General features: G+C 36.7%; 2 protein-coding genes across 2 annotated transcripts in view; one reads left to right on the forward strand and one right to left on the reverse strand.

The window, feature by feature from the left end:
* Nucleotides 1-27,680, reverse strand: part of CACNA2D3 (calcium voltage-gated channel auxiliary subunit alpha2delta 3) — a 474,057-nt gene that overhangs the window by 51,242 nt on the left and 395,135 nt on the right. The gene's annotated exons all lie outside the window — the stretch shown is intronic.
* Nucleotides 17,915-25,888, forward strand: LRTM1 (leucine rich repeats and transmembrane domains 1). Its single transcript, XM_035894830.1, has 3 exons — nucleotides 17,915-17,924; nucleotides 21,937-22,533; nucleotides 25,455-25,888. Exons 1-3 carry the CDS (start codon nucleotides 17,915-17,917, stop codon nucleotides 25,886-25,888), a joined length of 1,041 nt encoding a protein of 346 aa, XP_035750723.1.

Raw genomic sequence — 27,680 nt, forward strand, 5'->3', positions numbered from 1 at the left:
GAAATAAAAGTTAGTGAGAAATACTGGGCTTGCTCCCACTCGAGCAGATTCCCATGATTTCAGCAGTAGTGTAGTTTGTGTAGAAACTGAAGGCCCAGGCATTATCAATTTAGTTCTTGTCTTCCTTACTTTTTCAAAAGAGTCAGTTTATTTCTCTACGTAACTTTTAAAAGAAGAGCTGTATCACTAATCTCTGAGGTACAGTAAAGGAGGTAAACCAGAAATGCATCTTAAACTTAGTCTGCTCTGGTAATACAGTGTTATAATGGCAACATTTGAAGTATAACACATAACAGATTACATATTTCCCTTGTGAAGTATTTCCTCAATTAGAGTTTTGCAATCATTTTACTCGTTATTAAATAATGAAGTGCTACATGACGGTTGGACTCGATCTACAGTTGGACTCGATGATCTTAAGGGTCTTTTCCAACCTAAATGATTCTATGATCTGTACCTATGTTGCAGGATAGGGGGAGAAAACACAGCTCCCATAAACATGGTATGGTGAAAGCAGCAATAAACATTTTCTTTGAAGAGGTGTATCTTAATGTGAGATTTTAACCTCACCATTTTAGTTTCTTTACATTTTGTTCTTTGCACAATTCCACACAGGAACTTCTCGGTCACTGAATAAGTAAATTCTAAATCTTCTATATCCTATGTAGTATATAATAAATTACAATTATGTTTTCTACAATTCAGCCAATAATTATTTGAATGCCCCTACATTCAAAAGAATTAACAGTGTCAGCGTATGGGAAAATAATTTTCTTTTCAACCCCTGAGGTGATACTAAAGCATTTTTTCAGGCTTTTTCCCCCCAAGCTTTTCAAGAACATTGTTAACTACCACTGGATAATTTTTGATCAGGTCATTTAATGCCTTAAAAACAATTCAAACATACTTGAAAAGGTTTTAGAGCCAATACATTCTTCTGAGCAATCCCTACTCCTTCAGCTTTTCAGAACTTCAGAATGAAATACCTGTGCTCCAAGCTACTTTACATGTAAATCTATGTTTTACAAACTGGCTACATGTGGGGAAAAGGGAAACTTCAGGATTATACCTCCCATGTCACCAATTCCTTCTTTAGCCTCCTTTAGCCTTCTTTAGCTACCACAGAGGTCGGAGGAAAAAAGTGTAATTGCACTGAAATTATTCTAAATATTGTTTGGCAAGATATCCAGATAACCCCCACATTTTTAATTAAGAAAACCCAAAACATAAACAACAAAACCTATAATTGATCTTTACATGGAATATACATTTTAAAGCAAATTATAAAGTATTCTTCAACATTTGTAGGCTTGGTTCAGTCAAAATGGCCAAGGGATACAGATTATTTTTCTTCAGCCAGAAAAAAAAAAAAAAAAAAGAGTAAAGCTGAGGAGAAAAGGTTTTGTCTTCACTGCTGCCTTTCCTTTGTAACACCACTGGGGAGGGTGGGCTGGAGCTAGAGGTATAGAGGAGATCACTAATGTGAGCTGACGGAGGGATGTTAAAGGTCTTTCTCCATGTGACACAAAATGTATCATTTCAAATGGTTATTGTAAATCTAATTTCTGTTTCAATCATATTAGCAAATTTACTTAGGTGATTCCAATAAATATCTTTAATGCTGCCTATGGAAAACAGTTATTAACTCCCTGAGATTCCTTTCCTTTGTTTAATAAAGTGACTGCTATTCTGTAGTGCATATTCTAGGAAATAACAGATGGTTGAGAATTACAAAGTTAAATTATTGATCACTGATAATTATTGTTAAATAAGTAATTTCCTTATGCTTTGATTCCATGGCTGAGGGTAATATTTCACTCTTTTAGTGGGATGTTTTGAGGACCGAAATCTTGGGAAGTGCTCAATTGCTACAGAGCTCAGGGCTGCTTAGTATCAAGGCAAACATGAAGGAAAATAAATAAGTGCTCAGAATAGATCAGGACTGATTGTGTTCGTTTCAAGATCTCCATGGTTAAGCAAATGGACAGAAAGGTAAGGAAAGCCTTCCTCAACAAATTACTTCTATGCACAGAATTACAAGAGCTCTTAGGCTCTAAGTAAAAAGAATAATCTCCTACTTAAAATGAGAGAGGAAAATAGATTAGACTGACTTGTTTCAGGCAAGAGAGGAGCTGAATGTCTCTATAAACCCAGTAGAGGGATTCCAAATACATAATTAAGGAAAAAGCAGTAAAAGCTAAAAGGATTTCCATTCTGTGAAATATCTATAGAACATTACACTAGATAAAAGCACTAGATCAGCAAGGTTAGAAAAATATCTTAAGGTCTCCATTCTCTTTTCCCACAGAATACAGTATAGGCTAAGATTCTTTCTCATACATAAAAAATGCCCAACATTTTGAGGACATTTGGGCCTCCTATTTCTGATGGAATTATCTTAAATGAGGTTTAACTTGGCTTCAAAATAAGAAATCTTGGAGACAGATTTGTAGCAGGATTTTTTTTTTTAATCTGTATTGCCTCTGTGTATTAAGTTTAGACTCCAATAAGATTCCCTTCTTTCTGCCTACTCACATTACCTATCATTACTATATTTTAAAATATCTAATAACTAAATGTGAAATATTCCAGAACACCTTTGACTACTTTAAAAAAGTTGTTCACGCTTCTTTTGTTTACACTCTAAATCTGTTTCAGTTCAAAATTTCTGTCTTCAGTTTTTAGCTCAGACAAAGAATGAGATGCTGAATATTATACCCCAATGCATAGTATTGAGAAATAAATACCATAACTGCCAAAAACTACCTCTAGTACAGATTAATGGAAGACTCCCACCACCAAAGATGATGCCTTTAAAAATACTTATAAAACATACGTGTTGTTATGTACTGTAATTAAAAAGAAAATGTACAGATTTTTTTCCCTTCAATTCCAAGAAGTCTTAGCTAATGAATTAGAGGTATTCCAACGGGCACACCCTTACAGTAATATAGTTATTCTCCAGTATCATCCAACATAGCTATATTCCCAGCTATAGTCATTCTTTCATCACATGCAGAAGGTATAAAAAATATGAATGAGTATTCATCAAATGTGCACTTCCCAGACTGCTTATAATCCCAGTTTCAGTTTACTTGCATAGTAAAATGCAGTTTCACCCTTCCAAACTTCACACTTCATTCAGTTTCCTGCTTGATCTGAGTGATCTTTTCTGTTCTACCCATACCTTCCTCTTCTCACTCCAGTTCTTTTTATTCTGTTCCTCTCTTCAAACAGAAGATCCCCAGAATTTTCTTCTAACATGAAAAAAATACTAGTTTTATTATCCGTAATGTCAGAACCTGATTCAGACACCCAACAGAAAAAATTTCAGCCTATAATTGGAAGTGTTGGGCAACCTCAATACTTGGTGGTGATACCAGCCATCTTCATAATGAACTGTTATAAGTAGTCTGTGGTAAAAGAGTAAAATTGTCAAAAAGCTGGGCCAAACTATTGAGTAGTTGTGCACATTCTTTTGTTTTTCTTATAATAAAGCATAGTTCCTACCCGAGCAAAAATAAAATATCAGTTATGCATTCGGATAAGGTACCGCTATTATTCACAAACTGCTCTGCAATGTGTCGGTTTTGGGGAGTTTTGTTTAATATTTAACTCTGTGAAGATTTGTAATGTTCTGTACAACTTTTCTTGTAGCTTCTCCAACATGAAAGCTTCTTGCCTAACCCCAAAATGTGTCTATTGCATATTTAGGTACCCTTAAAATGTTTTAATATTTTACAATTATTTTAATGTTAAATCAATTTGAAATCCGTGTAAATGTGCACCTACCTTTTCCACCTAAATTTGAGCTACAGTGCCTCATTAACATCTACAGATTGATTTTTCCAAAAACGAGTCTTTTATTAACCTAGATACAATGCAAAACACAAAAAAATCTCAAAGTGTAAATTATCACATAGCTTTGGATTCTAAGCAATATTCAGAAAAAATCCTGTATTATTACTGGTATCTTACCTTTACCTTTTTATCATCAAATAAGTGGAATGACTTCTAGGACTTCACAAGTCCTATTATAATTATCAGTTTGTTATGGGAGGCAGTTTTCATATGTCGTAATGTGTCATAAGATTTAGCAACACAAAGAATACTTCCTTCACCAGAGCTATCGGGATGCAACATGTAAATGAGTGAATTCTTCTTAAATGGACAATGGAAAGCTGAAGTTCTGCCTCTTTACTCACAGACCTCAAACCTGCTATTTTGTTCCAGAAGATTTTTAGAATTAGTGGTGGAAGCAGTTGCCTGGATGGAAACTCCCAAGATAGAGGGAAGGCAGTGGCAACTGGTATTTCCTGGAGGCCAAGCTCAAGCAGAAAGGGAGGAGATACTGGGAAATTGATGTGAGGCCAAGTTGAAAGGGGAGCAGGATGATGATTGCTGGGAGGCCGAAGTTCATCCAAACTCAAACCACCAGGGAAAGCTGAATGGCTTGGTTTGCAGCCAACCCCTGACAAACTGAACTGTGGAGGGCAGTCTGTGAACATCATCATAAACCAGACTCCCTTTGACTCCCTGACACATATCTTCCTTCTGGAGGACTAATGAAGTAGCAGCAGGAGCAGGAGGAAACACAAAAAGGATATAAATTGAGTGAAAACATAAAAAAAATATAGATGCTGTTGACTGAAAGTCCATTGCCTTTTCAGGAGGCTTCACTGAGGAGCTTGGAAGGAAACAGGTTATCCATAAATCATCATTCAGACAGTTACGCTGTATTTCAAACTTTACAAGATAGTAGCTGATGTGCTGCCAACAGTCTAACAAAGGGCTCCCACAGAAATCTACTCATTTACCCCATGATAAACTTTGTGTACCAGGAGCACAGCTCAAGGGAGCTACTTGGGACTCCATTTGTAATTTAAAAAAACCCACAAAAAAACAAGGGAAAAACCCCTCCCATAAGCCTGGAGGGAGGTAACCACTTGGCATGCAAAATTACACTAAGTGCACTTTGCTGGAAAGATATATACCTTGTTCCTGAAAAACACAAGGAGTACATTGATAGTATAAAATAGTGGTGTACGCTGCACAGTTTGAAGGGGGTGAGGCAGGGCGCAGTTAAGCCCCATCTGGTGTCTGGAGTATCCTCCCTGTGACTTTTAGAAAATACCTGACACCTATTGACCCCTGGTTCATTCCATTACCAAGAAAGAAAGAAAGAAAGAAAGAAAGGGGAAGAGAAGTCCATCGGGCAGTACTATTAGCCTCAGGAATGTCTCAGTACCATGCAGAGAGAAGGCAAGCACCATCATAAAGAAAACTGTGCTGGTGGCAGAATTTTTACAAGGAGTTCTTCAGCTTTCTTCCAACATCCCTCTGCAGGGCCACTAGTCTGACAAATATTTCTGAATTCTGATGGTAGAGGAAGCATATGAAGACTGAAATCTGACCACAGTAACTCTAAAATAATGAAGTGGTGATGGTATTTTAATAACTCCCTAACCATTTTTTAGTTTTATAGGGTTTTCTTGCTCATTTTTTGGCAATATTCAAGTACATCCCATGACTGAAACGAAAAATATGAACAGTATATATTTGTAAGCACATTTATAAATCTTAAGGGAGGATCCATGACTTGTCAAGTTCTCAAAAAAAGCTTTACTTCTTACAGCTGAGGTCCTAGTTTAGAGTAGTTTAGCCAGTATACCTTCACATCTCAGCCAAAAGGCTGTGGTTTCAAGTTTGCAATTAATGAACCCTAAAAGGCTCAAAGTTCAGACAAACATCCAGAAATTAGGATACTTATCTGAACACTTGGAGACTGTGACCAGATTGTCTTAGGAGATGTCAGGCTTTCTGTTTCCACTCACTGCTGAAATACAGCACATTCAAACCTTGACAGTATTTGCTTTTTTACAGACTTGATCCCAGCTACTACCTAATCATGTTGACAAAAAGTCCATATCTACATATCTCTGTACTGTGAAAAAGGCTGATTTCAGAAATGCGCAAAGCTTCTATTGCCCTTATTTCCAGAGAGGTTTATTCTTCCCAAACTGAAATCCTATCATAGCAGAAAGGCTACAAGTTGTCCTACTGCCAGGCACAGAATACTTTCAATGGGACATTGAAGACAGATATTATGGCATTCACTGCAAAATGAACTCATGAGGTCTCTGTCCAGTTTCACCCATGTCAGTTCAATGCCTTCTATCATGCCATTGACCTAGAAGCCAAGACGTGGAGACTTTACTGCTACCAATCTTAGCATGGAGGGGAGAGACTTACAGAATGCAACTCTTCCTGCCTCCAGGACACACTGACTACTAACTGCTTGCTCTATCCATTATCATTGTGGGCACTTGCATGCATACAAGGTCTGTGAATAAAGGAAATCTCATTAGTCAAACCAGATTTAGGACATCGAGTGAGAAAACATCAGTATTTTAGCAAATCACATCATTTGGAAATAAGTCTGGGATCTGTTATTGGCTGAGCTATAATAGCGACATTCTCCACAAACTGTGATTAGCAAATTACTTAGAATTACTAAAAATATGAGTAATGTTATTTGAAGTCAAATAATACATGAGAAACACCTTATCATGAATTCAACTCTCCAGCCTTTCAACACCATACCTATTGGATGTCAAGTATGTACTGAAATGTTCCAGAAGAGTTTACATGTTTTTATTTTTCAAAGATCACTACTTTATTTAACCAAGTTTTTGCTGTTTAACCACAGGGTAGTAATCTATAGTTTTAGAAAGGTACAAAAAAATATATGTACCCAAAAAACTCAGTGAGAACATTTTTATGTGTTTGAAAAAGACTCGAGTAGTTCCACAGTATTCTGTAGGTGCAAACAGAAAGAAAATAGCACTGGTGGATTTGCAACCCTCCTGATTTATGTTAGTGTCTTTTACTGAACAATTTTAAAAGACAGTAATAGCAAAAGATACAGACAATATACTTTTCCATGAACAGTATTAGCTGCAAAATCAGCTTTCTTTGCCTGTTTGTTTTTTTTTTTCATTTTTTGGATCAAAAATGCATTTTTCTTGAATCTCTGTGTAGAAAAGAACACTAGCAATAGCTGCCTATTTGCTCAACAAAAAAAGGGGCTAGTATTTGAGCTATAAACTAGCAATCTCAGGATATCCTGAACTAGAGATTTAAACCATGTCAGGAACAGAAAGTAAAGTATTCAGTATTGCTGAAAATTAGCCAAGAGCTTATTTACTTATTAGACAAAGTTGGAATGACCTCCTTAATACCACAAAATACAAAGAACAATCTATTGACTTATTTATGGCCAAGTACATAAATAACTGTTTTGAACAGATACTCCAAGAAAACAACAAAGGAATAAGGCTTTTTAAAAATGTTGAGACTGATAAAATCAAAAGGCACTGACAGAGTTTTAAAATTTCTTAATAAAATGTCATCACTGCCTGAGATCTGTATGCCAAGTTATGATCATAAGTGAACTTCTCTGCGTAAGATATTAACTTCTGGAAATAGTGTAAGTGCTGACATGACTTCCACAATAGAAGTACAAATGTACTACGCTTAAATCACATAAACCATTATCCAGATGCTTCAACAAGTAGGATATTACAATTTATATTCTAATGACTGGTAGGATTTACCTGTCAATAAAGCAGTAAAGCATATTTTAGAAGTACAAATTAATAATTTTTGAGGGAAATCAATATCATGGATACCAGCTGTAATCCTCTTTAATGGAATAGCTTTGAAATAAATCAGGAAGTTTTGCTGAAAGGCAGCTGTCTTTGATATTCCATTAAACTAAGGATTTATCATACTAAATAGCTTCTATTTCTACTAAGTTGCAAGATAGGTGCAAATTCAGCTGAGGCTTCTTCCTGAAAGATGTTGAGCACTGCTAGTGCTTACTGAAATCTGCGAGGGTTAAGGGATTCCCAGCATACGATAAGAATACTTAGCACCTTTCAGAATGGAGCTCTGGAGAATGCAAAAAGTCCTCACATCTCCACTCAAAAAAGCACTTTTGGCAAGAATTTTCAGAAATTATGTTGTCATATAAAGGCAAGGCTATTCTTGACTTACAAAGAAAGTTAGCCTTCCAAAGGTCAGGTTTTTATAGCTGTTAAGGTATATACCAAAGGTAGACTGATACTGATGGGATTTCCAGAAGCACTTCACACTGCATTCGGTAAACATTAGGTCGCTATTCTGAAGTCTCTACTGTATTCCTAGGCATCAAAATAACTTTGAAATACCACTTTCCAAAATGTAGACATTTCTAAATGACAAAAGTTCTCACGGAAATGTTGCTATAACACGTTTTATAAAACATATTTAATTTTTTATATAGGGTCAATTCAATCAACTCTGCGTTTTACTGGTATTTTACAAACAAGGATGCCAGAATCTTTTCAGAATTAATAAATCTTCTCAGCATGTCTATAAGAGAAGCAAAGATTATATTCTCCATTCTTTCACAGTACAGGGCTGATACGCCCTACCCTAAGGGAAAAGCCCTTCTCCCCTTCATTAAAAAAAGGAAATCAAACACACACGTTAGAGATGCAGTAAGCTATAACCAACTTCAATAAAGTATATCTAAACGGATTTATTTTAAATTCTAATCTTGATTTTTCTATTAAAAATGGTACAACTGACCATAGAAGGAAAAAGAGAAGGGTCCCCCACAAATATCCCTGCTTTATTCCCTGCTTTTATGTACAGTTAGAAAGCATCTATAAGTATGGAAGACTATGACTTCTATGCACGTGTAGAGGTACTTTTATACTAGGCTGACTTCATAACTAAGACTCTTTTTCATTTAATTCAGTCAGATTAGATTGTGGTACTGCTTATGATGATATCCAGAAATCAGCATTTTAACCGAGTTTCCATGGAAACACTATATGCCCCTGTTTTCTTTTTAGACAAGGCTATGCCTGTTTAACAAGTTTGCTGAGGACAACATGTTTTGTTTAAGTTACATTAACTGGAGCCAATACTTCCTAATTACATTACCAGAAGAAACATTTACAGCAGTACATTTACCATGGGAAACCCTCCATCTTTCAGCCCATCTTAATCTCTCAAAAACAGGAAACGTCAGCATTGCCATTGCTTAAAATGTGTTAACTGGTCTTATATCTATAAAATAATCTCTTCTATTAAATGACAACATTGGTCTTGTTTTACAGTCTTCATATATAAAGACATTATCCCAACGGCATCAGGATTTCTGTGAAACTTCCACCAGAGAACATCTGCCTATGAATACAGGGTGGTCCAGTGGCTAAAGCACTGAACTGGAGTTAGGGTCTAGTCCTTCTCTGCTGTTTACCTGTTGTGTGACCGTGACCACATCACCTTACTTTTCTGTGATCCATTTCCCCATTTGTGAAATGGGAGGAAGAATACTTCACATTCTATGAAAAGTGATTTGAATTTTATGAATGAAAGCAGTAATAGTTAAGTATTCTTACAATCATATATATATATTACAGATTAGGGTGCAATCCAGAGACAGGCATGCCAACTTGCATGAAGCAATCTTCGGTGAGAAAAATATGGCAGGATTTGATCTTTAAAACTGTAAGACAGAGTGGGAAACCTTTTATCCAGAAGCAAAGGTCACTCTTTCAAAAACACTGGACTTACTGCTTTATAAAAAGTTAGAAAATAAGTATCTTTTCAAAGCAAATCAATTCTTGGCCTACAACTACACACAGCAGAAATAGCCTGTAGCATTTTTTTCATCTCCCAAATAGCGTACTTTCTAAAATAACATGGTAACTGTATACTAACTCTAATAGAAGATGATCACAAACAAAAGAGGGTGGTTTCTTATTTGTGGTTCCAGAGAAAATCTTGAAAGTCTGAATCCTAAAAATCTGGAAGAAGAGACAAGACAACAAATACTTCTTTTTCAGAACATTACAACTTCAAGTTCTAATTTACAGATTTTACAGCTTTGCTCACAACACTGGTAGAAATGAAAGAAGTCCACTCACAAATGTTTTCCTTCTTCTAAAGGCTAACATTGCCTACCTGAATCTTCTCTCTTGTCTCTTACCTTCAGTGGAGAAGCAGCATATTGATTAAAAGACTTATTTTTTTTCAACACAATTAGTTTTTCATCCTAATTTACCCAAATTATCAATCAAAGTTATTATATGAAGAACAATAAAAATCAAACAGCCCCTCTCTTTCACAAGGCTTTTTTTCCCCACATTTATCCTCTCAAGAACTCTAGAAACCTAGGTCTGACACGTGCCATCATCTGTCCAGAAAGGTCCAAAAAGTTTCAAATCTTTGAGTAGGCAATTTTGTTCACTGTTTCATACTATTCTTGTTCAGAAAAACAGAAAGGTCATGCCATACTCACACTTGTAGTTTAAATGGTATGTTGATGAAATGGTACAAATTATACTTCATCTTATCTCTGCTGAGTTCAATGAAAGATTTCCTTAAAATTTGAGAAGAACAATCAGGCCCAAAGCCTTAAAATTAGAAATATTTAAAGCTGCCAGACATACTTTAGCAAAAGTGACACTACAATGCAGAGGATTGGAGACAAACAGGTTTTTTGACTTTCATAGTGTAAACATGCACTGTACTGTCACTGAAATGTTGTTCTGCATGACTGCTTTCAGCCAAGTTCCATTCAGACAAAGTATTACAGAGAATCAAGCATCATGTGACTCCTTCAGATAAACTGGTGTCAACTTCTTTCTAAAAACTGTTTTCACGTTCTCAATTTAAGAAAGTCTGCAGAACAGTTCTTCTAAAATAGGCAACCCTTAACTCCAAAGCTAAGAAAGCAATAATGTGTAAAAGTACAACCAGCCGAAGGCATATAGTAGAGTACACAAAGTGTTCAGTTTCCATGGAAAAGCCTGTATTACAGCTGTTTTCAGTTGCCAAAAATACAAATGTGCACTAAAGTGCCCATGTTCAGAACATGACATCTCCAAATCATCATGAACTACAAATTACAGAGAGTGCTCTCTGCTCTTTTTTCTTTCTAAAGTGTTTATAGAAGAGAAGCTTGTAGCAGTAACACTAATGAAAACCTATTTAAGATCTTACTGACACTAAAAACCAGAGGTATGGGAATTATTAGTTCACTAAACTAGGCACAGGATGCATAACTGCAACTTCTAGAAGCAGTTAGCCTACTTCTCTCAATGAGTGCTACAAGAAGCAGAGAAGCCAGCAGTACTGTTCTTCGAACTCTTCTAACTCTGCTGAAGCACAGAGATGAAGAGAAAATGGACACTGAGCAATGTACTGTTATTTTGAAAGGGAAAAGGATAAAAAGTCTCAGCCAAAACATGAGTAACCAAGGCCAGTCCTGACATTATGTTCCAAAATAACATACTGCAGAAAGGAATGAAAGCAAACAAAGACGATCAAAGTACACCTTTTTTGACCAAGACAGCTATAGCTATATGGGCAGAGGAAGTTCAACTCAACCCTCAACTTTTGAGATCATGCCCTAAATTAAATAGTATTAAAATAGAAGTGCCTTTGGATAAAAAGGGATCGTATTATATGATAATATGTATTACCTGTATATTTTAGCATCACTCAGTGGTGATGAAGCAGAAGTCAGATATAAACATTGAAGACAAAAATATGAGATTAACATTTAAATGCTGCCTGAATTTTAGGGCTAATAATCTACTTTTATAACATATTTTTTCTTTATACTTGCCCACAGGCATTCCAACTGCTGTTATAAATTTGTTTTCCTCTCAACTAATGCATGTGCTCAACCCAGAAAGTTCATCCTTCAGCATCTTAGGGGAAAGTAAAACAGAAACCACAGTTAAAACCTTGTAGATAACTTTGGTTAGTACAAACAAAAATAGGCATAGCTTGGTATTATGACTGTCCAGACTTCATCATTTATGCCAATCTTACTAAAACATTTCCCTTCTTACTTAGCAGACAGTGTGTCAGCCATTTGGTACGATCCTCCTTACAGTTGTATTAAATCTCAGGAAACAATTTTCCTTTTTGCGAAGTAAAAAAAAGGCAAATATTATACACTGCAGATACTTTATAAATTGTGATCAATATTGAATAAAACATATTCTATTAATAAGAAAAGAAAATATAGAACGAGGGCTATTTGTGGTTCTCAGCATGAAAATAGTAAACCAAACTGACAAGATAATAATGAACAAGTAAAAAAGAGTGTAAGAATAGTGAAAACATGGTGTTCCTCAAAGATTTCAATCTCAAGTGTCCTTCTTGCCACTAGGTTATCCCAGTCAAGTTGCTTCATTACTGCTGGTGTAAACGGCACACTTATATAAACAGGGTTTTATTAAAGCTTCTGTTTATATTTCATAGCTACAGGTTTGGGGGTGGGAATATTTATTCATTTAAATTCCTATTGTTTTAGTCCTGCATAAATTTCCTTCCAGGGTATCTGAAATTCTTAATCATCATCCCAAAATTTCTCTCCCACATTACACTTTTAGAATCAGGTTCCGTGACTTTTAAGAGTTATGTTTACGTCAGAGGGATCAAGAGGTTTAAATTTCAGTACCTATTAAAGGAATTTAATTATCCAACCAGTTCCATTTGAATACACTGTTACTGTTCTTTGCTAATCTATACCAGATTTTCCAGCATTGTAATTCTCATTAATAAAATGCCCTCTGAAAGAGTTTTTTCTTTTAAAGAAAAAAAGACCTCTCAGTGGCCTATTTTACAAATTCTGAACAGAAACATCATTATCCATTATACTAGCTAAGTTTCCCAAGGATTTATCATGTCTGAAAACAGCACAACTAGCTAAACTTGAGGGATGAGAAATCTATCTATCTATATACCTGACTTACCCTGTCACTTCATTTAAAACATTCTGTGGAGAAAAAGGTATCTTAAAAACACACTTGGTGTTTAAAACCTGCTTACAGGCTAAAAATAGGAGAGGGGGGAAAAAAGGGTAATGACATGCCATGCCATCTCTAGGATGTTGTTGTACACCGAGGACTTTTGGTGCCTGCTGCTGTAGCAGTTAAAGCAGCAGGGATGACACAGAAGTCCAGAGAGAGCAAAGAAACAAGAAAAGCAGCAAACTATGTACTGTCTTGTAAAACATCTGCTATTGAAATGAAGAACATCAGCAGCAAGTAGAGGTATCTGGCTCATTCTTGTTCATTGGAGTCATATGGAAAAAGTTTACAATATCCTTGCTCCACTTGTGAAGTGTTCCCATAAGCAATGAACACTGACGTTTCAGGTTCCATTCATTTATCATATTCAGAGGTCTGCTAGTTACAACTGTGACACACCAGTATCGGAGAGGGTTACAGCCTGGTATCATGCACATTATGCTGCAGTTGGCAGATGGTACATCATACTTTACCTGCTGCAAGACAATTAAGATTCTTTCAGGAGTTACAGGCTTCAAGCTTTTCTCTTGTAGAGAAACTCCATCAAAGGAAAATACTCCATCAAAGCTCGAATCCAAAGCTGCTGAGCACATTGGTCCTGATCCAATAGAACACTTAAGTATATGCTGATGTTTAAATCCACAAAAATTGTGCATCTAACATTTATCAGCTGCGTAATTTAAATGTCAGGCTATTTAGTACCTTAAATTAAAGAAAAAAATTCCCATGGCTATTTCCAAAGTGTTGCAAGAATTACAGAAGTTTAATTATTTGACTTTTTACTACAGCAAATGTCATCCCTGCTTCTGGAAGTTCTCATGTTCAAGTGACTACTAGGACAAAGAGAAGAGTAGTCCACCTGAGCCCGTAAATACAGGAATTCCCAACACTTAACAGGGAGTTTCACTTGACTACTATGATTTGCCTTAAAAGCACAAAAGGAATTAATGAAGTCTGAGTTTTACTTTGTATCACAATTGGTGAGCAGCAGTTTAAGAAATACTTACTACAATTTACAATCTTTATTCATACACAGAGAACATTTCAAAACCTTTTTACAGGAATTTGTTCAAGAAAAATCCTTCAAATTCTTACAAGAACTGGTCTAGTAAATCAACCATTTGGAATGCACAGGAAATTTATATTTTGTTCTTAATTCTGAGTCCAGGGTGAGCTATGACCATGAATAGAAATTCTTATTAAATATAAAAATAAGACAATAAAAACACTAAGTAAAAGCTTAGAAAAGAACTTTGTCTTTGGTGTAGAATGAATAAGCTATTTAGAATGATAATGAGTAATCTCAATTTTAGTATGTTTAAGAGCTGACAAAGAGCACCTAAAATGTCCAAATAAAACATAATTTACACCTGTCCTTATTTTTACATGTATTTTTCTAGCTCCTGTTTTTATTCCTTTCATTTCTGTTAGCTTTATGTCAAGCAATATATTTTTCAATTTACAATAACAGCAAACTGAATTCATTAATTAACTCTAATCATACTGGACATAGGTTTTATCTATGGATGCTCAGCATGTGTAACAGGTCGTTGTCATTAGTCAGGAAATGATTTAAAATGGAATCTGCACCACCACCACCCCTTGCTGTTATTTGTAATGGAACAAATATTCTGCTGACACATAATCTGTCCCTTGCTGCAACTTCATCTAATTTGCACTTAAGGTAAAGAAGCCCACCATCTCTATTCCCTCTGCTTCTCCTCATTCTGAAGGCCTTGTATCCCTCGCAATAAATTTTCTACCTACCAAAGCATAGTGTAAGGCTGGTGCTTGAGCATCTTCCAAGTAATCCCTCCTCATCTTCATATATTTCTTCTTATTTAGTTATGGGAAAAGGAGTGTAAGTCAAACCAACTCCTAAGTACATTGTATTAGAGTTACAACATCACAACAAATTGCTGACTGACCTGCCTAATGGATTGAAAGTCTTGCATTACTTTAGTGGAGCAAAAAAATGAAAAAACCCTCAAAGGACTGCCCCAAACAGTTGTCTATGGATTACCAGCAAAGACCTGGATATGAATGTTAGAAGAATTTCCCAGTCCAAACCAGAAGAGTGGTCTGGGGGTGAATAGAGTTCTGACCTAAACTGAGGGGGTGCTCAGATAGGCAGCCCCAGTGAGATGACCCAACATGGCAGCACAGCAGGATGTAAGGCTGCCCAGCTATCCCTTCCCCCACTGCAAATTTCCACCTGGAACGCAGTATGTTCCAGTTCATCTAGTCCACTATTACATCTCATACACTGGCCTCTTCTAGAGGTGTCAGAGGAAGGTGTGAAAATTCCCATAAATAATAATTAAGGAAAAAACCCCTGCCCACAGGGAAAGGTTTTTCTCCATAACTCCTGTCATTAGTAGTTGATCAAAGCCCTTAAGAGTGGAAGTTTATATCCCTTCTAAATGATTTTTTGCCCCATGAGGTAACTATGGCTCCAGATTATATATGAATCCTACTATTCTTTTGGCCCAAGGATAACTTCCAACAATGCATTTCATAGATTAATTATGCATTGTATAAACAAGTACCAGATGTATCTAAGCAAGGCAAAACAAGCCATTGAAAAGAAGAAAACTGGGCTCTTCCCCTCCAAGTCAGTGATGCAAAATACAAAATCACAACTGCTTTCCTGTTTCCTCATTCCTAGAGTTACAAAATACTGTTTCTCACCTTAAACGGATACCACCAAAACATTCATAACAACTGCCAAGTTCAGATACAAACCTTTTAGACATCACGGTGTCTCCTTACACCATGTGATAACCAAGGTTTGATGTTATTAAACTCTACCTGGTGTTACTCTCCCCTTATCCTACCTAAGCCATAAGATGTCTGAAAAAATCCATGCACCCACGTCTTCTGGAAAATATGGCCAGCTTTTTTAAGGTATACATCTTGCTCAAGCCAAATTTGGTTTGATCCATTGGCCTGTACTTCTCTTGTGAAAGGCAGGCAGAAGTAGGATCCAGGGCCTTCCTCTAATTTTTGTCAGCTTTTGAAAACCTGGTACCCAGCCAGGCAAAAGTTGAGAGGGTCCTGACCTCATAGAGCACAAGGACAGCCTTTGTAGAAAGAAAAGCATAAGGGACTAAAGGGTTTCTTATGTCCTGTCACCTTTGCACAGTATCCTGACTCAGCTGGGAAAGAAGAAGATCTTTCTCCATGATGCAGTACAGTATTTTTTTAAGTGCCAGTTAAAGGGGGAGACTTTTAACAACAGAAGTATGGGCTGTTTCACTAACAGATATGAATTATCTTTTGTCCCAAAGCAAAACGAAGAGAAATCTGCATTGCCCAAAGTTTCATTTACAGTCTTCAGCAACAGCTTAACCGTTTTACCAATCTGGAGACACACACTAGTAATGAGAAAGCACATGCCGTTTCCCTGTAAGCGTCACAAGTTTGAATACCTTCCCACTCAAAAGCATAAGGAAAATAAATCTAATAAAGAGAATGTATAGGAATTGTCTGCTGTGGCCTTAGGAAATTTTTTTTATACAATCATGTCTGCCTGGACTCTACATACAATGCAATGGAATCCAAATGCTGTAGCTTTTAAATATTTGAAATATTTAAATTGTTTCCTTTCTGCTAGACTTTAACACAATATTCTACTGTAAAAGAGATTATTCTTACACATACTACTCCTTTGAAGTAGATGGCAGTAACTGCTGCAACAAAGTGCTTGCTGGCAAAGCAAACACTGAACTGCACCCACCAGCCAACAGGGATAGGGTATTAGTTCATTAGGCCGTCTTGCTATTTGCAATGGGAAACATATCTTGTTACAACAAAGCACAAGTTAATTTAAGCAGTCACAAGAACACAGTTGCTGCACCACATCAGACAACTGAAAAGAATCCTTCTGGTTGTTCAAAAGGCCAGAAGTAGAGTAGATTTCATGGTTGTTCTGTTTCTGGCAAATCTCTACCTGTGTCACAACTATAATTTTCACCACATCAGACATCTCTGTCATAACCAAAGTACTATTACTAATAAATGGGAATAGGACATGGATTATAGGTTGGGGAAACTTTTGTTTACAAAACATGTGCATTCAGAGGTCTCAATCTAAGGAAAAAATAGCCACATCTACACAAAAAGCAAATCAACAGGTTTAATAATATGTTTCCAAATCTGAACTCGGCATGAAGATTTAAAAAAAAGTAGTAACTTCTTATACCACAATTCAAAGTACATAAAACAACCTCTGCATTATTGTTGGAGCTGAACCTCCCACAGTGCTTAACTTTCAGTGACCTTGTCCTATGAACATCTTTTTAATATGGCGCATGCTAAAAATAATACAATTATAGTAGCAAAGACTTACCTAAAATAAGAGAGGCAGTTAAGAGACATTCTTTAAGCACTCTGTTAGATGACACAAACTGCTGTGGGAGCCCATAACCCACCTGGTCAGAAAACATTACTTAAGAAGGAAAAACAACTTAAAAAAGAAACACTTTGAATTCATGAGCCAAAATAAAATTTTAGATACCAAAAGAGAATTTAGAAGCGTGAAAAAGTCTTACCATACCAGAAAACAAGAACATAATAGCTAGTACCTCCTGCAATATAATCAAAAGTCATGAAAAGGGCTATCATTGATACAAGGGATGACCTACTGCAAGGACAGAGGGATGTCATCTCAAGCAACAAGTGTCTGACTTAAATTTGTTCTTTGGAAGAGCAAAGCAGAGTATTTGCAACTAGCAAGGCTACAAATTCCAAGGGCAATGATTATTTTATAATAGCCCTTTTTACATTTAGTTCTGTCTTCATTAAAATGATTCACCAGTACTATTTAAGATATAAACATATATAAAATATGTTTGCATGTGTGTGCACACATACAAGGGTTGGGAAGGGAAATAGCAAATAAATGTATTGGGCAACAAAGGTTAGAGAAGATTCTTGCTTTAACCTGACATTCATTTAAAGTACAATACAGCTGATCTTTAAGCTTATCTCCCTCTTCCTTTGTAAAGTTGGAGTTATTCAGTATGACTATGGTACCAGGTAATCTACATCCACAGTATTCCTCTACACTAAATTGTAGACTTTCATCCTGTATCAGGATAATGTGTCATTCTTCAAGAGCATCAAGAATGGTACAGTCTGCCATTTGTAGCAATAATCCTAGTATCCTCGAGATGAACAGTCACCTTTACTTTATAGAATGCCAGTTGTTCTCCTTCACTGCTCAGCAGTATTCACTGTTCCTTTGGGTATCTTGACTGGTATCAGAAACAATTCAGCAAAGCATACAATAACAATAGTTACAGCTCTCTCCTGTGGGTGAGGGTGGCAGAGATTGAAATACAGACTTTCAGTAACCAAAAGGTAGCTATGGAGAAGACAGGGTTACTTTCTTCACAAGGATACGTGGTGACAGGACAAGAGGTGATGGACACAAGTTGCTTCAAGGAAAACTATGTCTGGATGTAAGACAAAATTATCAATGCTGAGAACAGTACACATTGGAGTAGGTTGCCCAGAGAAGCAATGGAATCTCCCTTGCTGGAAATATCGAAGTCTCAGCTTGACAGGACCCTGCATAACCTCTTGTAAGACCCTACTTTCAACAGCAGTTTGGACCTGATGATCTCACCGTCCTATGATTTCTTCCACAGCATTGCCTATAGCATATATATTTTGCCCTAGAAAGTAAACTTTGTGTGATCTTTTCAAACACACCTAAAAGCAGAATTTGAACCTGTATTGGGTTTGTGTGGCAAGGTCTTGGTAGTGGGGGGCTACAGGGGTGGCTTCTGTGAGAAGCTGCTAGAAGTTTTCCCTGTGTCCGCCACTGGCCAAAAGGAGGGGGAGGAGGTGCTCCAGGCACCAGAGCACGGATTCCCCTGCAGCCCCTGGTGAAGACCATGGTGAGGCAGGCTGTCCTCCTGCAGTCCATGGAGGCCCACGGTGGAGCAGATCTCCCCCTGTAGCCCGTGGAGGACCCCATGCCGGAGCAGGTGGATGCCCGAAGGGAGGAGGCTGTGACCCCGTGGGAAGCCTGTGCCAGATCAGGTTCCTGGCAAGACTTTGCAGACCTGTGGGGGGAGGAGCCCACACCGAAGCAGGTTTGCTGGCAGAACTTGTGACCCCGCAGGGTACCCATGCAGGAACAGTCTGCTCCTGAGGGACTGCACCCTGTGGAAATTATGAACCCATGCTGGAGCAGTTCGTGAAGAACTGTAGCCCATGGGAAGGACTCACGCTGGAGAAGTTCGTGGAGGACTGTCTCCCGTGAGAGGGACCCCACGCATAATCAGGGGAAGAGTCCTCTCCTGAGGAAGAAGAAGTAGCAGAGACAACGTGTGATGAACTGACCCCAACCTTTTATTCTCTCCTTCTCTGATTTTGATTGATAATTAAATTAATTTTATCAAGTTGAGTGTGTTTTGCCCATGATGGTAACTGACAAACGATCTCTCCCTGTCCTTATCTCAACCCACAAGCCCTTTGTTTTACTTTTCTCTCCTCTGTCCAGTTAAAGAGGGGAGTGATAGAGCAGCTTTGGTGGGCCCCTGGCATCCAGCCAAGGTCAAACCACCACAGAACCCAAGACAGCTATGTTACATACAATAGGTCTCAAAGCTTTTGATTGCACAACTTCTCTCTCCATAGGACAGCTAAAAGATGGAGTGATCATATGTCCTTGAAAGACCCTATTATATACCAGATCTCTCATTCCTTTAAATACCTTTGAGTTCCTTCATAGTCACAATTAATTAATTCTTTTATTATTGTAGATGGTACAGTATGAGTTATACTGAAGAAGTAATAAATAGACAAGTAAAGGCACCATACGAACACATGAAGTACAATTTTAATGTCATTTGCCATTTCTTTCCAATATTTTCAAAAATAAATACATTTATTCAGTATTCTTGGTGACCATACCAGTATGTATGACATTTTTGTGGAATGAGCCACCAGTCCTGTGTTCCCATGCAAGAAAATTCTGTCAACTAATAGATGTCAGATGAATAAGCTTAGAAGAGCAAACAACTGTCAAAACCATGTCATCAACCCACAGGCCTATTTGTAGTGATATTATACACTCCACTGCCTCTAGTCACAGCCCAGGATAATCAGAATCCACGTTCAGAGTCAGCTGATCTTGAAAAAATTGAGACAGCATAGCTAATAATCCACCAGAATTCAGGAACTATACTGGATTTAAAAAGGCAGCTTTATTTTTGTGCCTTGCATTTGAGGCAGATTAAATAAATCAAAAAGGCAAGGCTATCAGGTCATTATTTATATGGTACAGCTGTCCAGTTAGAGTTGACAGACACTCTTTGCATGGCCTGTTGCCTGATTAAGAGGCAGAATAAGTCTCTGAGAGTCATAAATGGGTGGGGATGGGGGTGGGGAAAGAAAAAAATCAAAGGCTGATGGTGTAACTCACTAGAAATAGTTGCACTTCTACACAAGCCACAGATACCATGCCAAAAAAAAACCCCAAACCCAACCACAGAAAGGAAACTGGATGAGCACATCACAGATTTCAAGTGTTTGTTACTGTTTTACACCAGAAAACTGGACTGAATCTTCTGCAAGGTGAAGAACAAGCAAAGCAGAATGAAAGGTGAGATACCGAAGCATTCAGATTAACAAAGAAATTTTTCTGTTCTCTAAGTAGTTCATTGCCAAGCAGTGTTTATTTTAACTCTTTATTGGAAGCTGTGTCTCAGTTTCTGAAGCCAACTGTTGCAGAACAATGTAATGACCTGCTTACCTTGCTTGCAAGAATGATGAATTCTTTCAAGTGAATTCTACAGTGCAGAATTCAGTAATGCAGAAGATTATGTATAATTCTAATATAAAAATAATTTCATTTTTGAGTGAAAATTTAGTAGTTTGTGACTTAAACTGTAGTCTCAAAATAAACCTGCATTTATACACTTGTCATATGCAATGTTATAATCGTACACTGTTATTTCTTTAATATGGTATTCCCTGTTATTAATAACGTTGATCTCTAAGTCCTGCAGTATGTCCTTTAATTTCCAAAGGTTTCAAGTAGTAGCTAACTGAAATGTTTTTCATTTTGAAGTAGTAAATAGTAAAAATTATTTGAGGCATCCCAAAAACAATGTTGCCAAAGGATTTATCATTCTGACTTTCTTTAGTCAAAGGAAATCTAATTATTCAACATCATCTGATTTTTTTTTTAATTTTATGCTGTGCATAGAACATAGCTTTAAGTGGAACCTTGTTTTCAAAGTAAGATCATTAGCAAGATATGAAAGGTAAAAACTATTTTTTTGCCAGTTAAAACTGACCTGAATATAAGGGAGCAGAAGATAATTATAAATACTAAATATTACTAAGTACTTCTGTCAACATATTTCTCTTTTTAGCAGCTTCTTGACAAATGTTTGCTGATTGTGTAGAACCTTGTATCTATGGGAGGTTCAGCTGGCATTCAAATATGGAAATTAAAGCAATAAGTATAAACATAGATACTTTAAAGAAAAAATGTACAGAATCTGGATTGCTGAAAAAGTACTGTTAACTGGTTTTATAGCAATGTCTTTGAACTCGTTTATGCTTTTGATGGCACATTAACTTAATTCTTTTGAGGTAGTACAATTTGTAAAAACACAGAAAAATAGAAGTTCTACTTGCAATTCTTCTGACACAAGATGGCTCAAAGTTGTTACTACCACAGAAAGAAACATTTCAATTTAATAAATTTAGAAACTGTCGCATTTCTTTCAAACATCACTGCTCTGCTGATGGCAAATCCTCCTGAAAACCATTTGTACTTAAGATAAAGCCATGGAAAGTACTCCATTTTAAGACCACGGAAGCTATAACTTCATTCTGCATTATAAAAGTGCTTCAGTATTATCTGTAATTTACTGACATATTGTAAAATAAATGAACTCTCCTTTATACTATCTACATTAACGTTTATTTTGGAGCTATATATGATTTACCCATGTTAATGACCTGTATATTGCCAAAAGACAAACATTTTAAGCAAATTTTAAATCTTCTTTCATTTGCGATACAGGTAACTGGCTTTTGGTTTTGTGTGTCGTCTTGTTAATACATGTAGCTCGTGGATGTCCCGACAAATGCCTATGCCATGCAGCTTCAAAGACTGCAGACTGCAAGAATAGAGGATTTACTGAAATTCCTGCTCATTTACCTCCTGAAATTCAGATACTACAGTTGCAGAATAACCGTATTTGGAGAATCAACCAAAATGCATTCACTGGAACACCGTTGCTCAAAATCTTAGACTTGTCTAATAATTCTCTCTCAAGTTTGGCACCAGGTGCTTTCCAAAAATTACGGTATCTACAGGTTCTAAACCTAACCAGAAATTTGATTCATTATATAGAAAACAAGACTTTCAGTTTCCTCCCACACCTAAAAGAACTGGACTTGTCGTCCAACAGCATCATACGTTTGCCTGAGACTTTTGGAAACAGCACAGGGAATATAACATTGCTGTCTGTGAAGCATAACAAACTTCAGAAAATGGAAAGAGTTCTGCTGGAGTCACTTCCAAACCTGAAAGTGGTTCTTTTCAAAGATAATCCCTGGCAATGTAATTGTAACGTCTTTGGCTTGAAACTGTGGCTGGAGAGCTTTTTGTACAGAGGTGAGGAATTCTTCTCATTAAATAAAATGCACATAAGAACACTTAACCAGCATCTAATTGATCTTCGCTACTATGGCTTAACAAGTTACCCCACACCTTAGATCATCCCCCCAAATAAGCACACTAAAATATATTCTTACGCGTAGGTCAGAATACAGGTGCTTTCATAAATACAGGTGGCAAACTAGAATTGTAGAGGAACTTTATATTAGCGCAAAGAGAAGGTATACACACACAATCATATAGTATGTACAGATACACTCTGGAAATACATGTGTGTAGTGTGTCTATGCATATATCTCTCTCTATATAAACAAGTATACTTGTGCACATACACTTGCTTTAATTCTACAAATATATTTTTACTAGAAACCAACCTACTGTTTAAAAGCTTTTTACCTGATGCATGAGGGTAAACATCAAGACAGATATCAATACCAATTTAACTTTAGAGAACTGAGGGTTCTAATTCCTCTATAAATTATCTCTAAGTAGCTCTTTAAGATTACTTTACATTAAATTGTATATTACACTTTGGACAAGTTTGCTCTTGCCTAGTATCGCTTCCTAATTTGCTGTTAACCAGAAGAGGTACTAAATTCATTGACAACTTCCTGACAGAAATGTTTAATGCCATCACATGGGGAAAAGTGAATTTTTTAAACAAAAGTCGCCTCATATTTTGGTCACATCTGCTTTTAAATATATTCACGAGTTATGCTGTAGAAAAGAGAGTATGTTTTAATTCTAAAGGAATTAAGTATTAAAAGAAATTAATTTCTTTCTCCCAGGAGGTATATTAAGACTCTGAGAATTCAGAACAGCACGGCAATTTCCTTTTCTCTAAATCAGGCTTTGATGCTTGCATGTGATCAAACTACCGATTACCTATCTGTAGATGGAAGTGACACGGAGCTCATTGCAACACAGCGTACGTGAAGATGGTCCGTGTTGCCTGGGACTGAATGGACCACCATTCTGAGGCATCAGAACTCTACAGGCCATCTGGAAAACTGTACTGGCTATGCAGGGACACAATTAATTCAGGAATAGCCTCTAGGTGAGGTAAAGCCACTGCCAGAAGCAACCTGTTAGAAAGGCTGAACTCCTCTCAGGGTTAAAATCTTAATATTTTGGATTGGTAAAATATTACATTATCCCAGGGCTTTAGCTGTATTATGTTGGAACCATTCCCTACAACAAATTTCAGGGGTTCTAACTTCTCTGTGCAGAAGAATGTAATGATCCAAGATAAACATACCCGATTATCTTAATTACGCTGCCAGCAGCATGAGTATTGTAATTTATTTCAAAAAACAACGTGGTTTAGAAATTCAGTGATGCCCTTCCATCTTTCCAAACATTGCACAGATTACTTAAATGATGTGGAACTTAAAAATTCATTTTAGCAACAAGTTTTAAAGGAATCCCAAATACTATATTCTTTTCTATGTTTATATTTCCCTAAAACTACTTGTGTGAATCACATGAAGAAAAATTAGTTACATTGCACATTAATCTTTCCCATTACTTATATCTTATATTTATGATAAAATAGGACTGTGGCTCTACAGGTATTTCTTGCAAGTCCTAACAAAACATTGCTAGAGAGGGAACACTGTCTGAATTTAAAGGTATTCACTGTTGTGTCCAATATAATTCTAAAAGATTTCAGTATTTGTAGCCAAATCCTGCTCAGGCAACTGACATTTGATGCATACTCACTAAGGTGGGTTCAGGTGGGACTCCAGTCTTCTATTCCAAGCACACGTATTTAGTTACTTAAAACCATAGAAGGATGACAGCTGCAGGATTTGGAGTTTTATCTATATCTACATTCAAGCTAACACATTGGAGGTGTCTGGAACCACGCTTTGGGATTGGCTATTAAAGACCAAGAGCAAACTGGTATGCTCACATCTGTCTTGGAATATCATCAATATTTGTGGAGTAGTCTCCAGATGTCAGTTTGGGCCCATCTGTATTCACTACTTTCTCAGACAAAGTCTTTTCAGGATGAAAATTTCTATGCCTGGCTTTAGCTGAAAGGTGGATTATTTTGGATGGAGAACAGGAAGAAAATTCAGCTGATTCAATTAGTTAATTTTTAAAAACATGTAAACATTGTTTTTGGCCTTGTTGACTCCTTGACATACTACACCCCTAAAGCCGTAGTGTATGGACTAATTAGAAACCCAAAGGCTACGCTTGGTGTGTGTTCCTCTACACGCTAAGGAACAACTGTGTGATTTACCAGGACCGAGGCTTCCTACTTCACTTCCCGTTATACTAAAAATTTACTTTGGGAGAGAGCAGAAGCTGGCTCTAAGCAATCACGAAATTTAGCATTTGAGCAAAGTAATAGATTGATTAATCTTACCTCCTTTAGATCTCTGTATATTTTCTTACCATGAGCCTTGCTTCAAAAAATTGCTCATGTACACATACAACTTACTGAACTTTCTCTTCACTTCATTACTTTTAGTATATGATGTCAGAACAAAGACTATTTCATAGAATATTTCAATCAAATGGGAAATCTTTACTTTCTCTTTATAAAAAGAAGTAATTTTATGAATTTGATGGAATGAATTTGCTGTTAATGATACCTCTGTGTTTTCATCTATTATTTGGTTCTTGCTTTTATATCACTGTTGTTTACATCCATAAAATCACAGATAACTTAATTCCTGATGAATTGCTTCTTGCAAATCCTCTCTTATATGAGCGTTAAAGTGTAATAAAATCTCACCATTGATCTAACTGGAAAAAGATCTTAAAGTTATAGTTATAAATATTTAAAAGTATAAAGTCAAAGCTGATGATAAATTTACTTCAGGTTTCTGTTAATTTTACATTAAGATAATTTCGAAACCACCAAGTCTTAAGACCATAAATCTGGGTTGGTTTTTTTTTTGCAGGAGGAATAAGCGATGGAATTATCTGCTCAACGCCAGGTATTCGGAAGGGAAAGGACCTCCTCAAAGTTCCCTATGAGCTGTTTGGGGCATGCCCTCTAACAACAGCTCACGTTCACCTGGCCAGCATTCACCACCATAGCTTTGAGCACAGAAGTTCTCTGAAGCATGCTCATCACAACGAACAGGGGGAAAACAGCCGTGCAAACTGTGAACCCAAACCAAAGCCAAGGCCCGTTAGTTTGCGTCATGCAATTGCCACTGTAGTAATAACTGGAGTTGTCTGTGGAATTGTGTGTCTAATGATGTTGGCAGCTGCTGTTTATGGTTGTGCCTATGCTGCAATTGCTGCTAAATACCACAGAGATCATTTGGCCCCAGTCAGACAGCATGGGACTCCTGAGGAAAAAGAGCCATTTGATAGTTCCTTGGCTTGAGTTACTTCTGTCTTTGGTTTCTTGAAAATAAAGACCTCACTTCAGTTAAAAAGCCTGGAATCTAAATAGGATTGATTTAATAGTAATTACTGAGGGTTTTTAAATTTTTTTTTCTTTTTCATATTTTTTAATGTAAATATATATATTCTTGGGAATATATATTAATACTTTGTGTAGAAAAATGTAAGTTTATTTATATATTGTGTATGTATATTCTGAAGCCACTACTTAAGGCTGAGTGTTTTAGATAATGAAGTCTTGATGTAGCCACTTGAAATTATTTCATTCTCCGTTACTAGCTCTTGATGTAATATTGGTACAACGTATGAGTTATGGTGCAGCTACAGTTAGTAGCTGACAAGAGTGAGCTTTATGCAAAGAAAAATACAAAATAGCTACAAATGACTGACCATATTTTAAGATGTTAGAAATACCTGGTATGTATCCAGAAATATGATTCACAACCAGTTTATATGGTGCCACTGATAACTTAAACACGTGTTAAAAACATTTCCAATACATTTTTTCCACCTTCCAATCTGCCCTAGAAGACAATTAAACATTACATCCATTATCTGATTGACTTGGAAAATAGGAAGTACCTTGTTAGCTCTCAAATACCATTTCTAAATTAACTGAGTAGGAAAGAAAGAAGAGAGCTGAGAAAATGCTGAAGAAAGAAGAAATGCTATGCTGGTTTAGAAACAAGCACTGAAATGAGCACGTATAGCATATACGGAGAGACTCTACCCCTTATCCTGCTGGCATACATGCTTGCTACAGACATTTCTGAACCTTCTTATTCCCAAATCCACACACGAGTTCCATTTTGCAAACATCATGACTGCAGATGCAGCTCCCATCACAGTGCTGCCCTTCAGTACGGAGGATAATATAGTTGCGTGTTTACACGTTCTCTCTCACAGAGAGAACATTCAGCTGAATTCATTCAAGGGCCCACCCTAACTTTCTACAGCACAGTGTTGCCATCAGAGGAAATCAGAGCCAAACCCATTTGAGTAATATAAGTTTAGAACAGTTTGAATGTGCAGAAGTATTTTTAAATCATTCTTAGAAATTAGTTTAAGGCAACCAACAGATTGGCAACTCCATCTAACTTTTCCAAGACTAGATAAAATACATCTAGGCTATTTGTGACAGATGTTTAATGTGTTTTCTAAGTCTCTCCACTGACAGGGTTAAAGACCCGTCTAGGTAATTAATGCAGAAAACTTACTTATAGTCCAAGAGCTTTTTTTAGCATCTATCCTAAACCTTTGGTGAAAATCTTGTCAGTTGATTCCATTGGGCAGAAGACTTGAGAACAATGGCTGAGTAACAGTCTGCAATAAGGGCAAATGAAGTTGTGTCGTTGGCATTCAGAGACCTCCACCCTCCTTCCACAGATGGATTCCAAGATCAAGTTTTGTAGCTGTTCTAATAACAGCCTCAGCTGAGTAATGGGCTATGTGGCAGGAGTCATGTAACCCTTGCTCTTATCTACTTAGTAATAATTGCAACCTAAATATTAAAGCTCATTTCTGCATCTGCAGTTACTTTCATGTCCAGAGAAAATTAAGCATCTCAGTCTTAATCTAAATCTAGCAGACACTGAAAACAATCAATTACTTTCTGTCCTATTTTTTTTTAAACTACTAAGTACTTCATATTATCCATCTCTCTCCATTCTTCTCTGTCCTGAACTAAACAAACCAAGCTATTTCAAATTTTCCTGTAAGGAAAATTTTTTTTCCCCTGCACTCCCTGGAACCTTTTCAGTTCTACATTTTAT

This window comes from Egretta garzetta, unplaced genomic scaffold (genome assembly GCF_000687185.1).
Source record: "Egretta garzetta isolate BGI_Z169 unplaced genomic scaffold, ASM68718v1 scaffold215, whole genome shotgun sequence".
NCBI classification, from domain to species: Eukaryota; Metazoa; Chordata; class Aves; order Pelecaniformes; family Ardeidae; genus Egretta; species Egretta garzetta.

Excerpts from the sequence above, each read along its gene's own strand:
- LRTM1 (XM_035894830.1), top strand. Across the intron at positions 22,534-25,454 it reads GGAGAGCTTTTTGTACAGAG|GAGGAATAAGCGATGGAATT; the intron begins GTGAGGAATTCT and ends TTTTTTTTGCAG.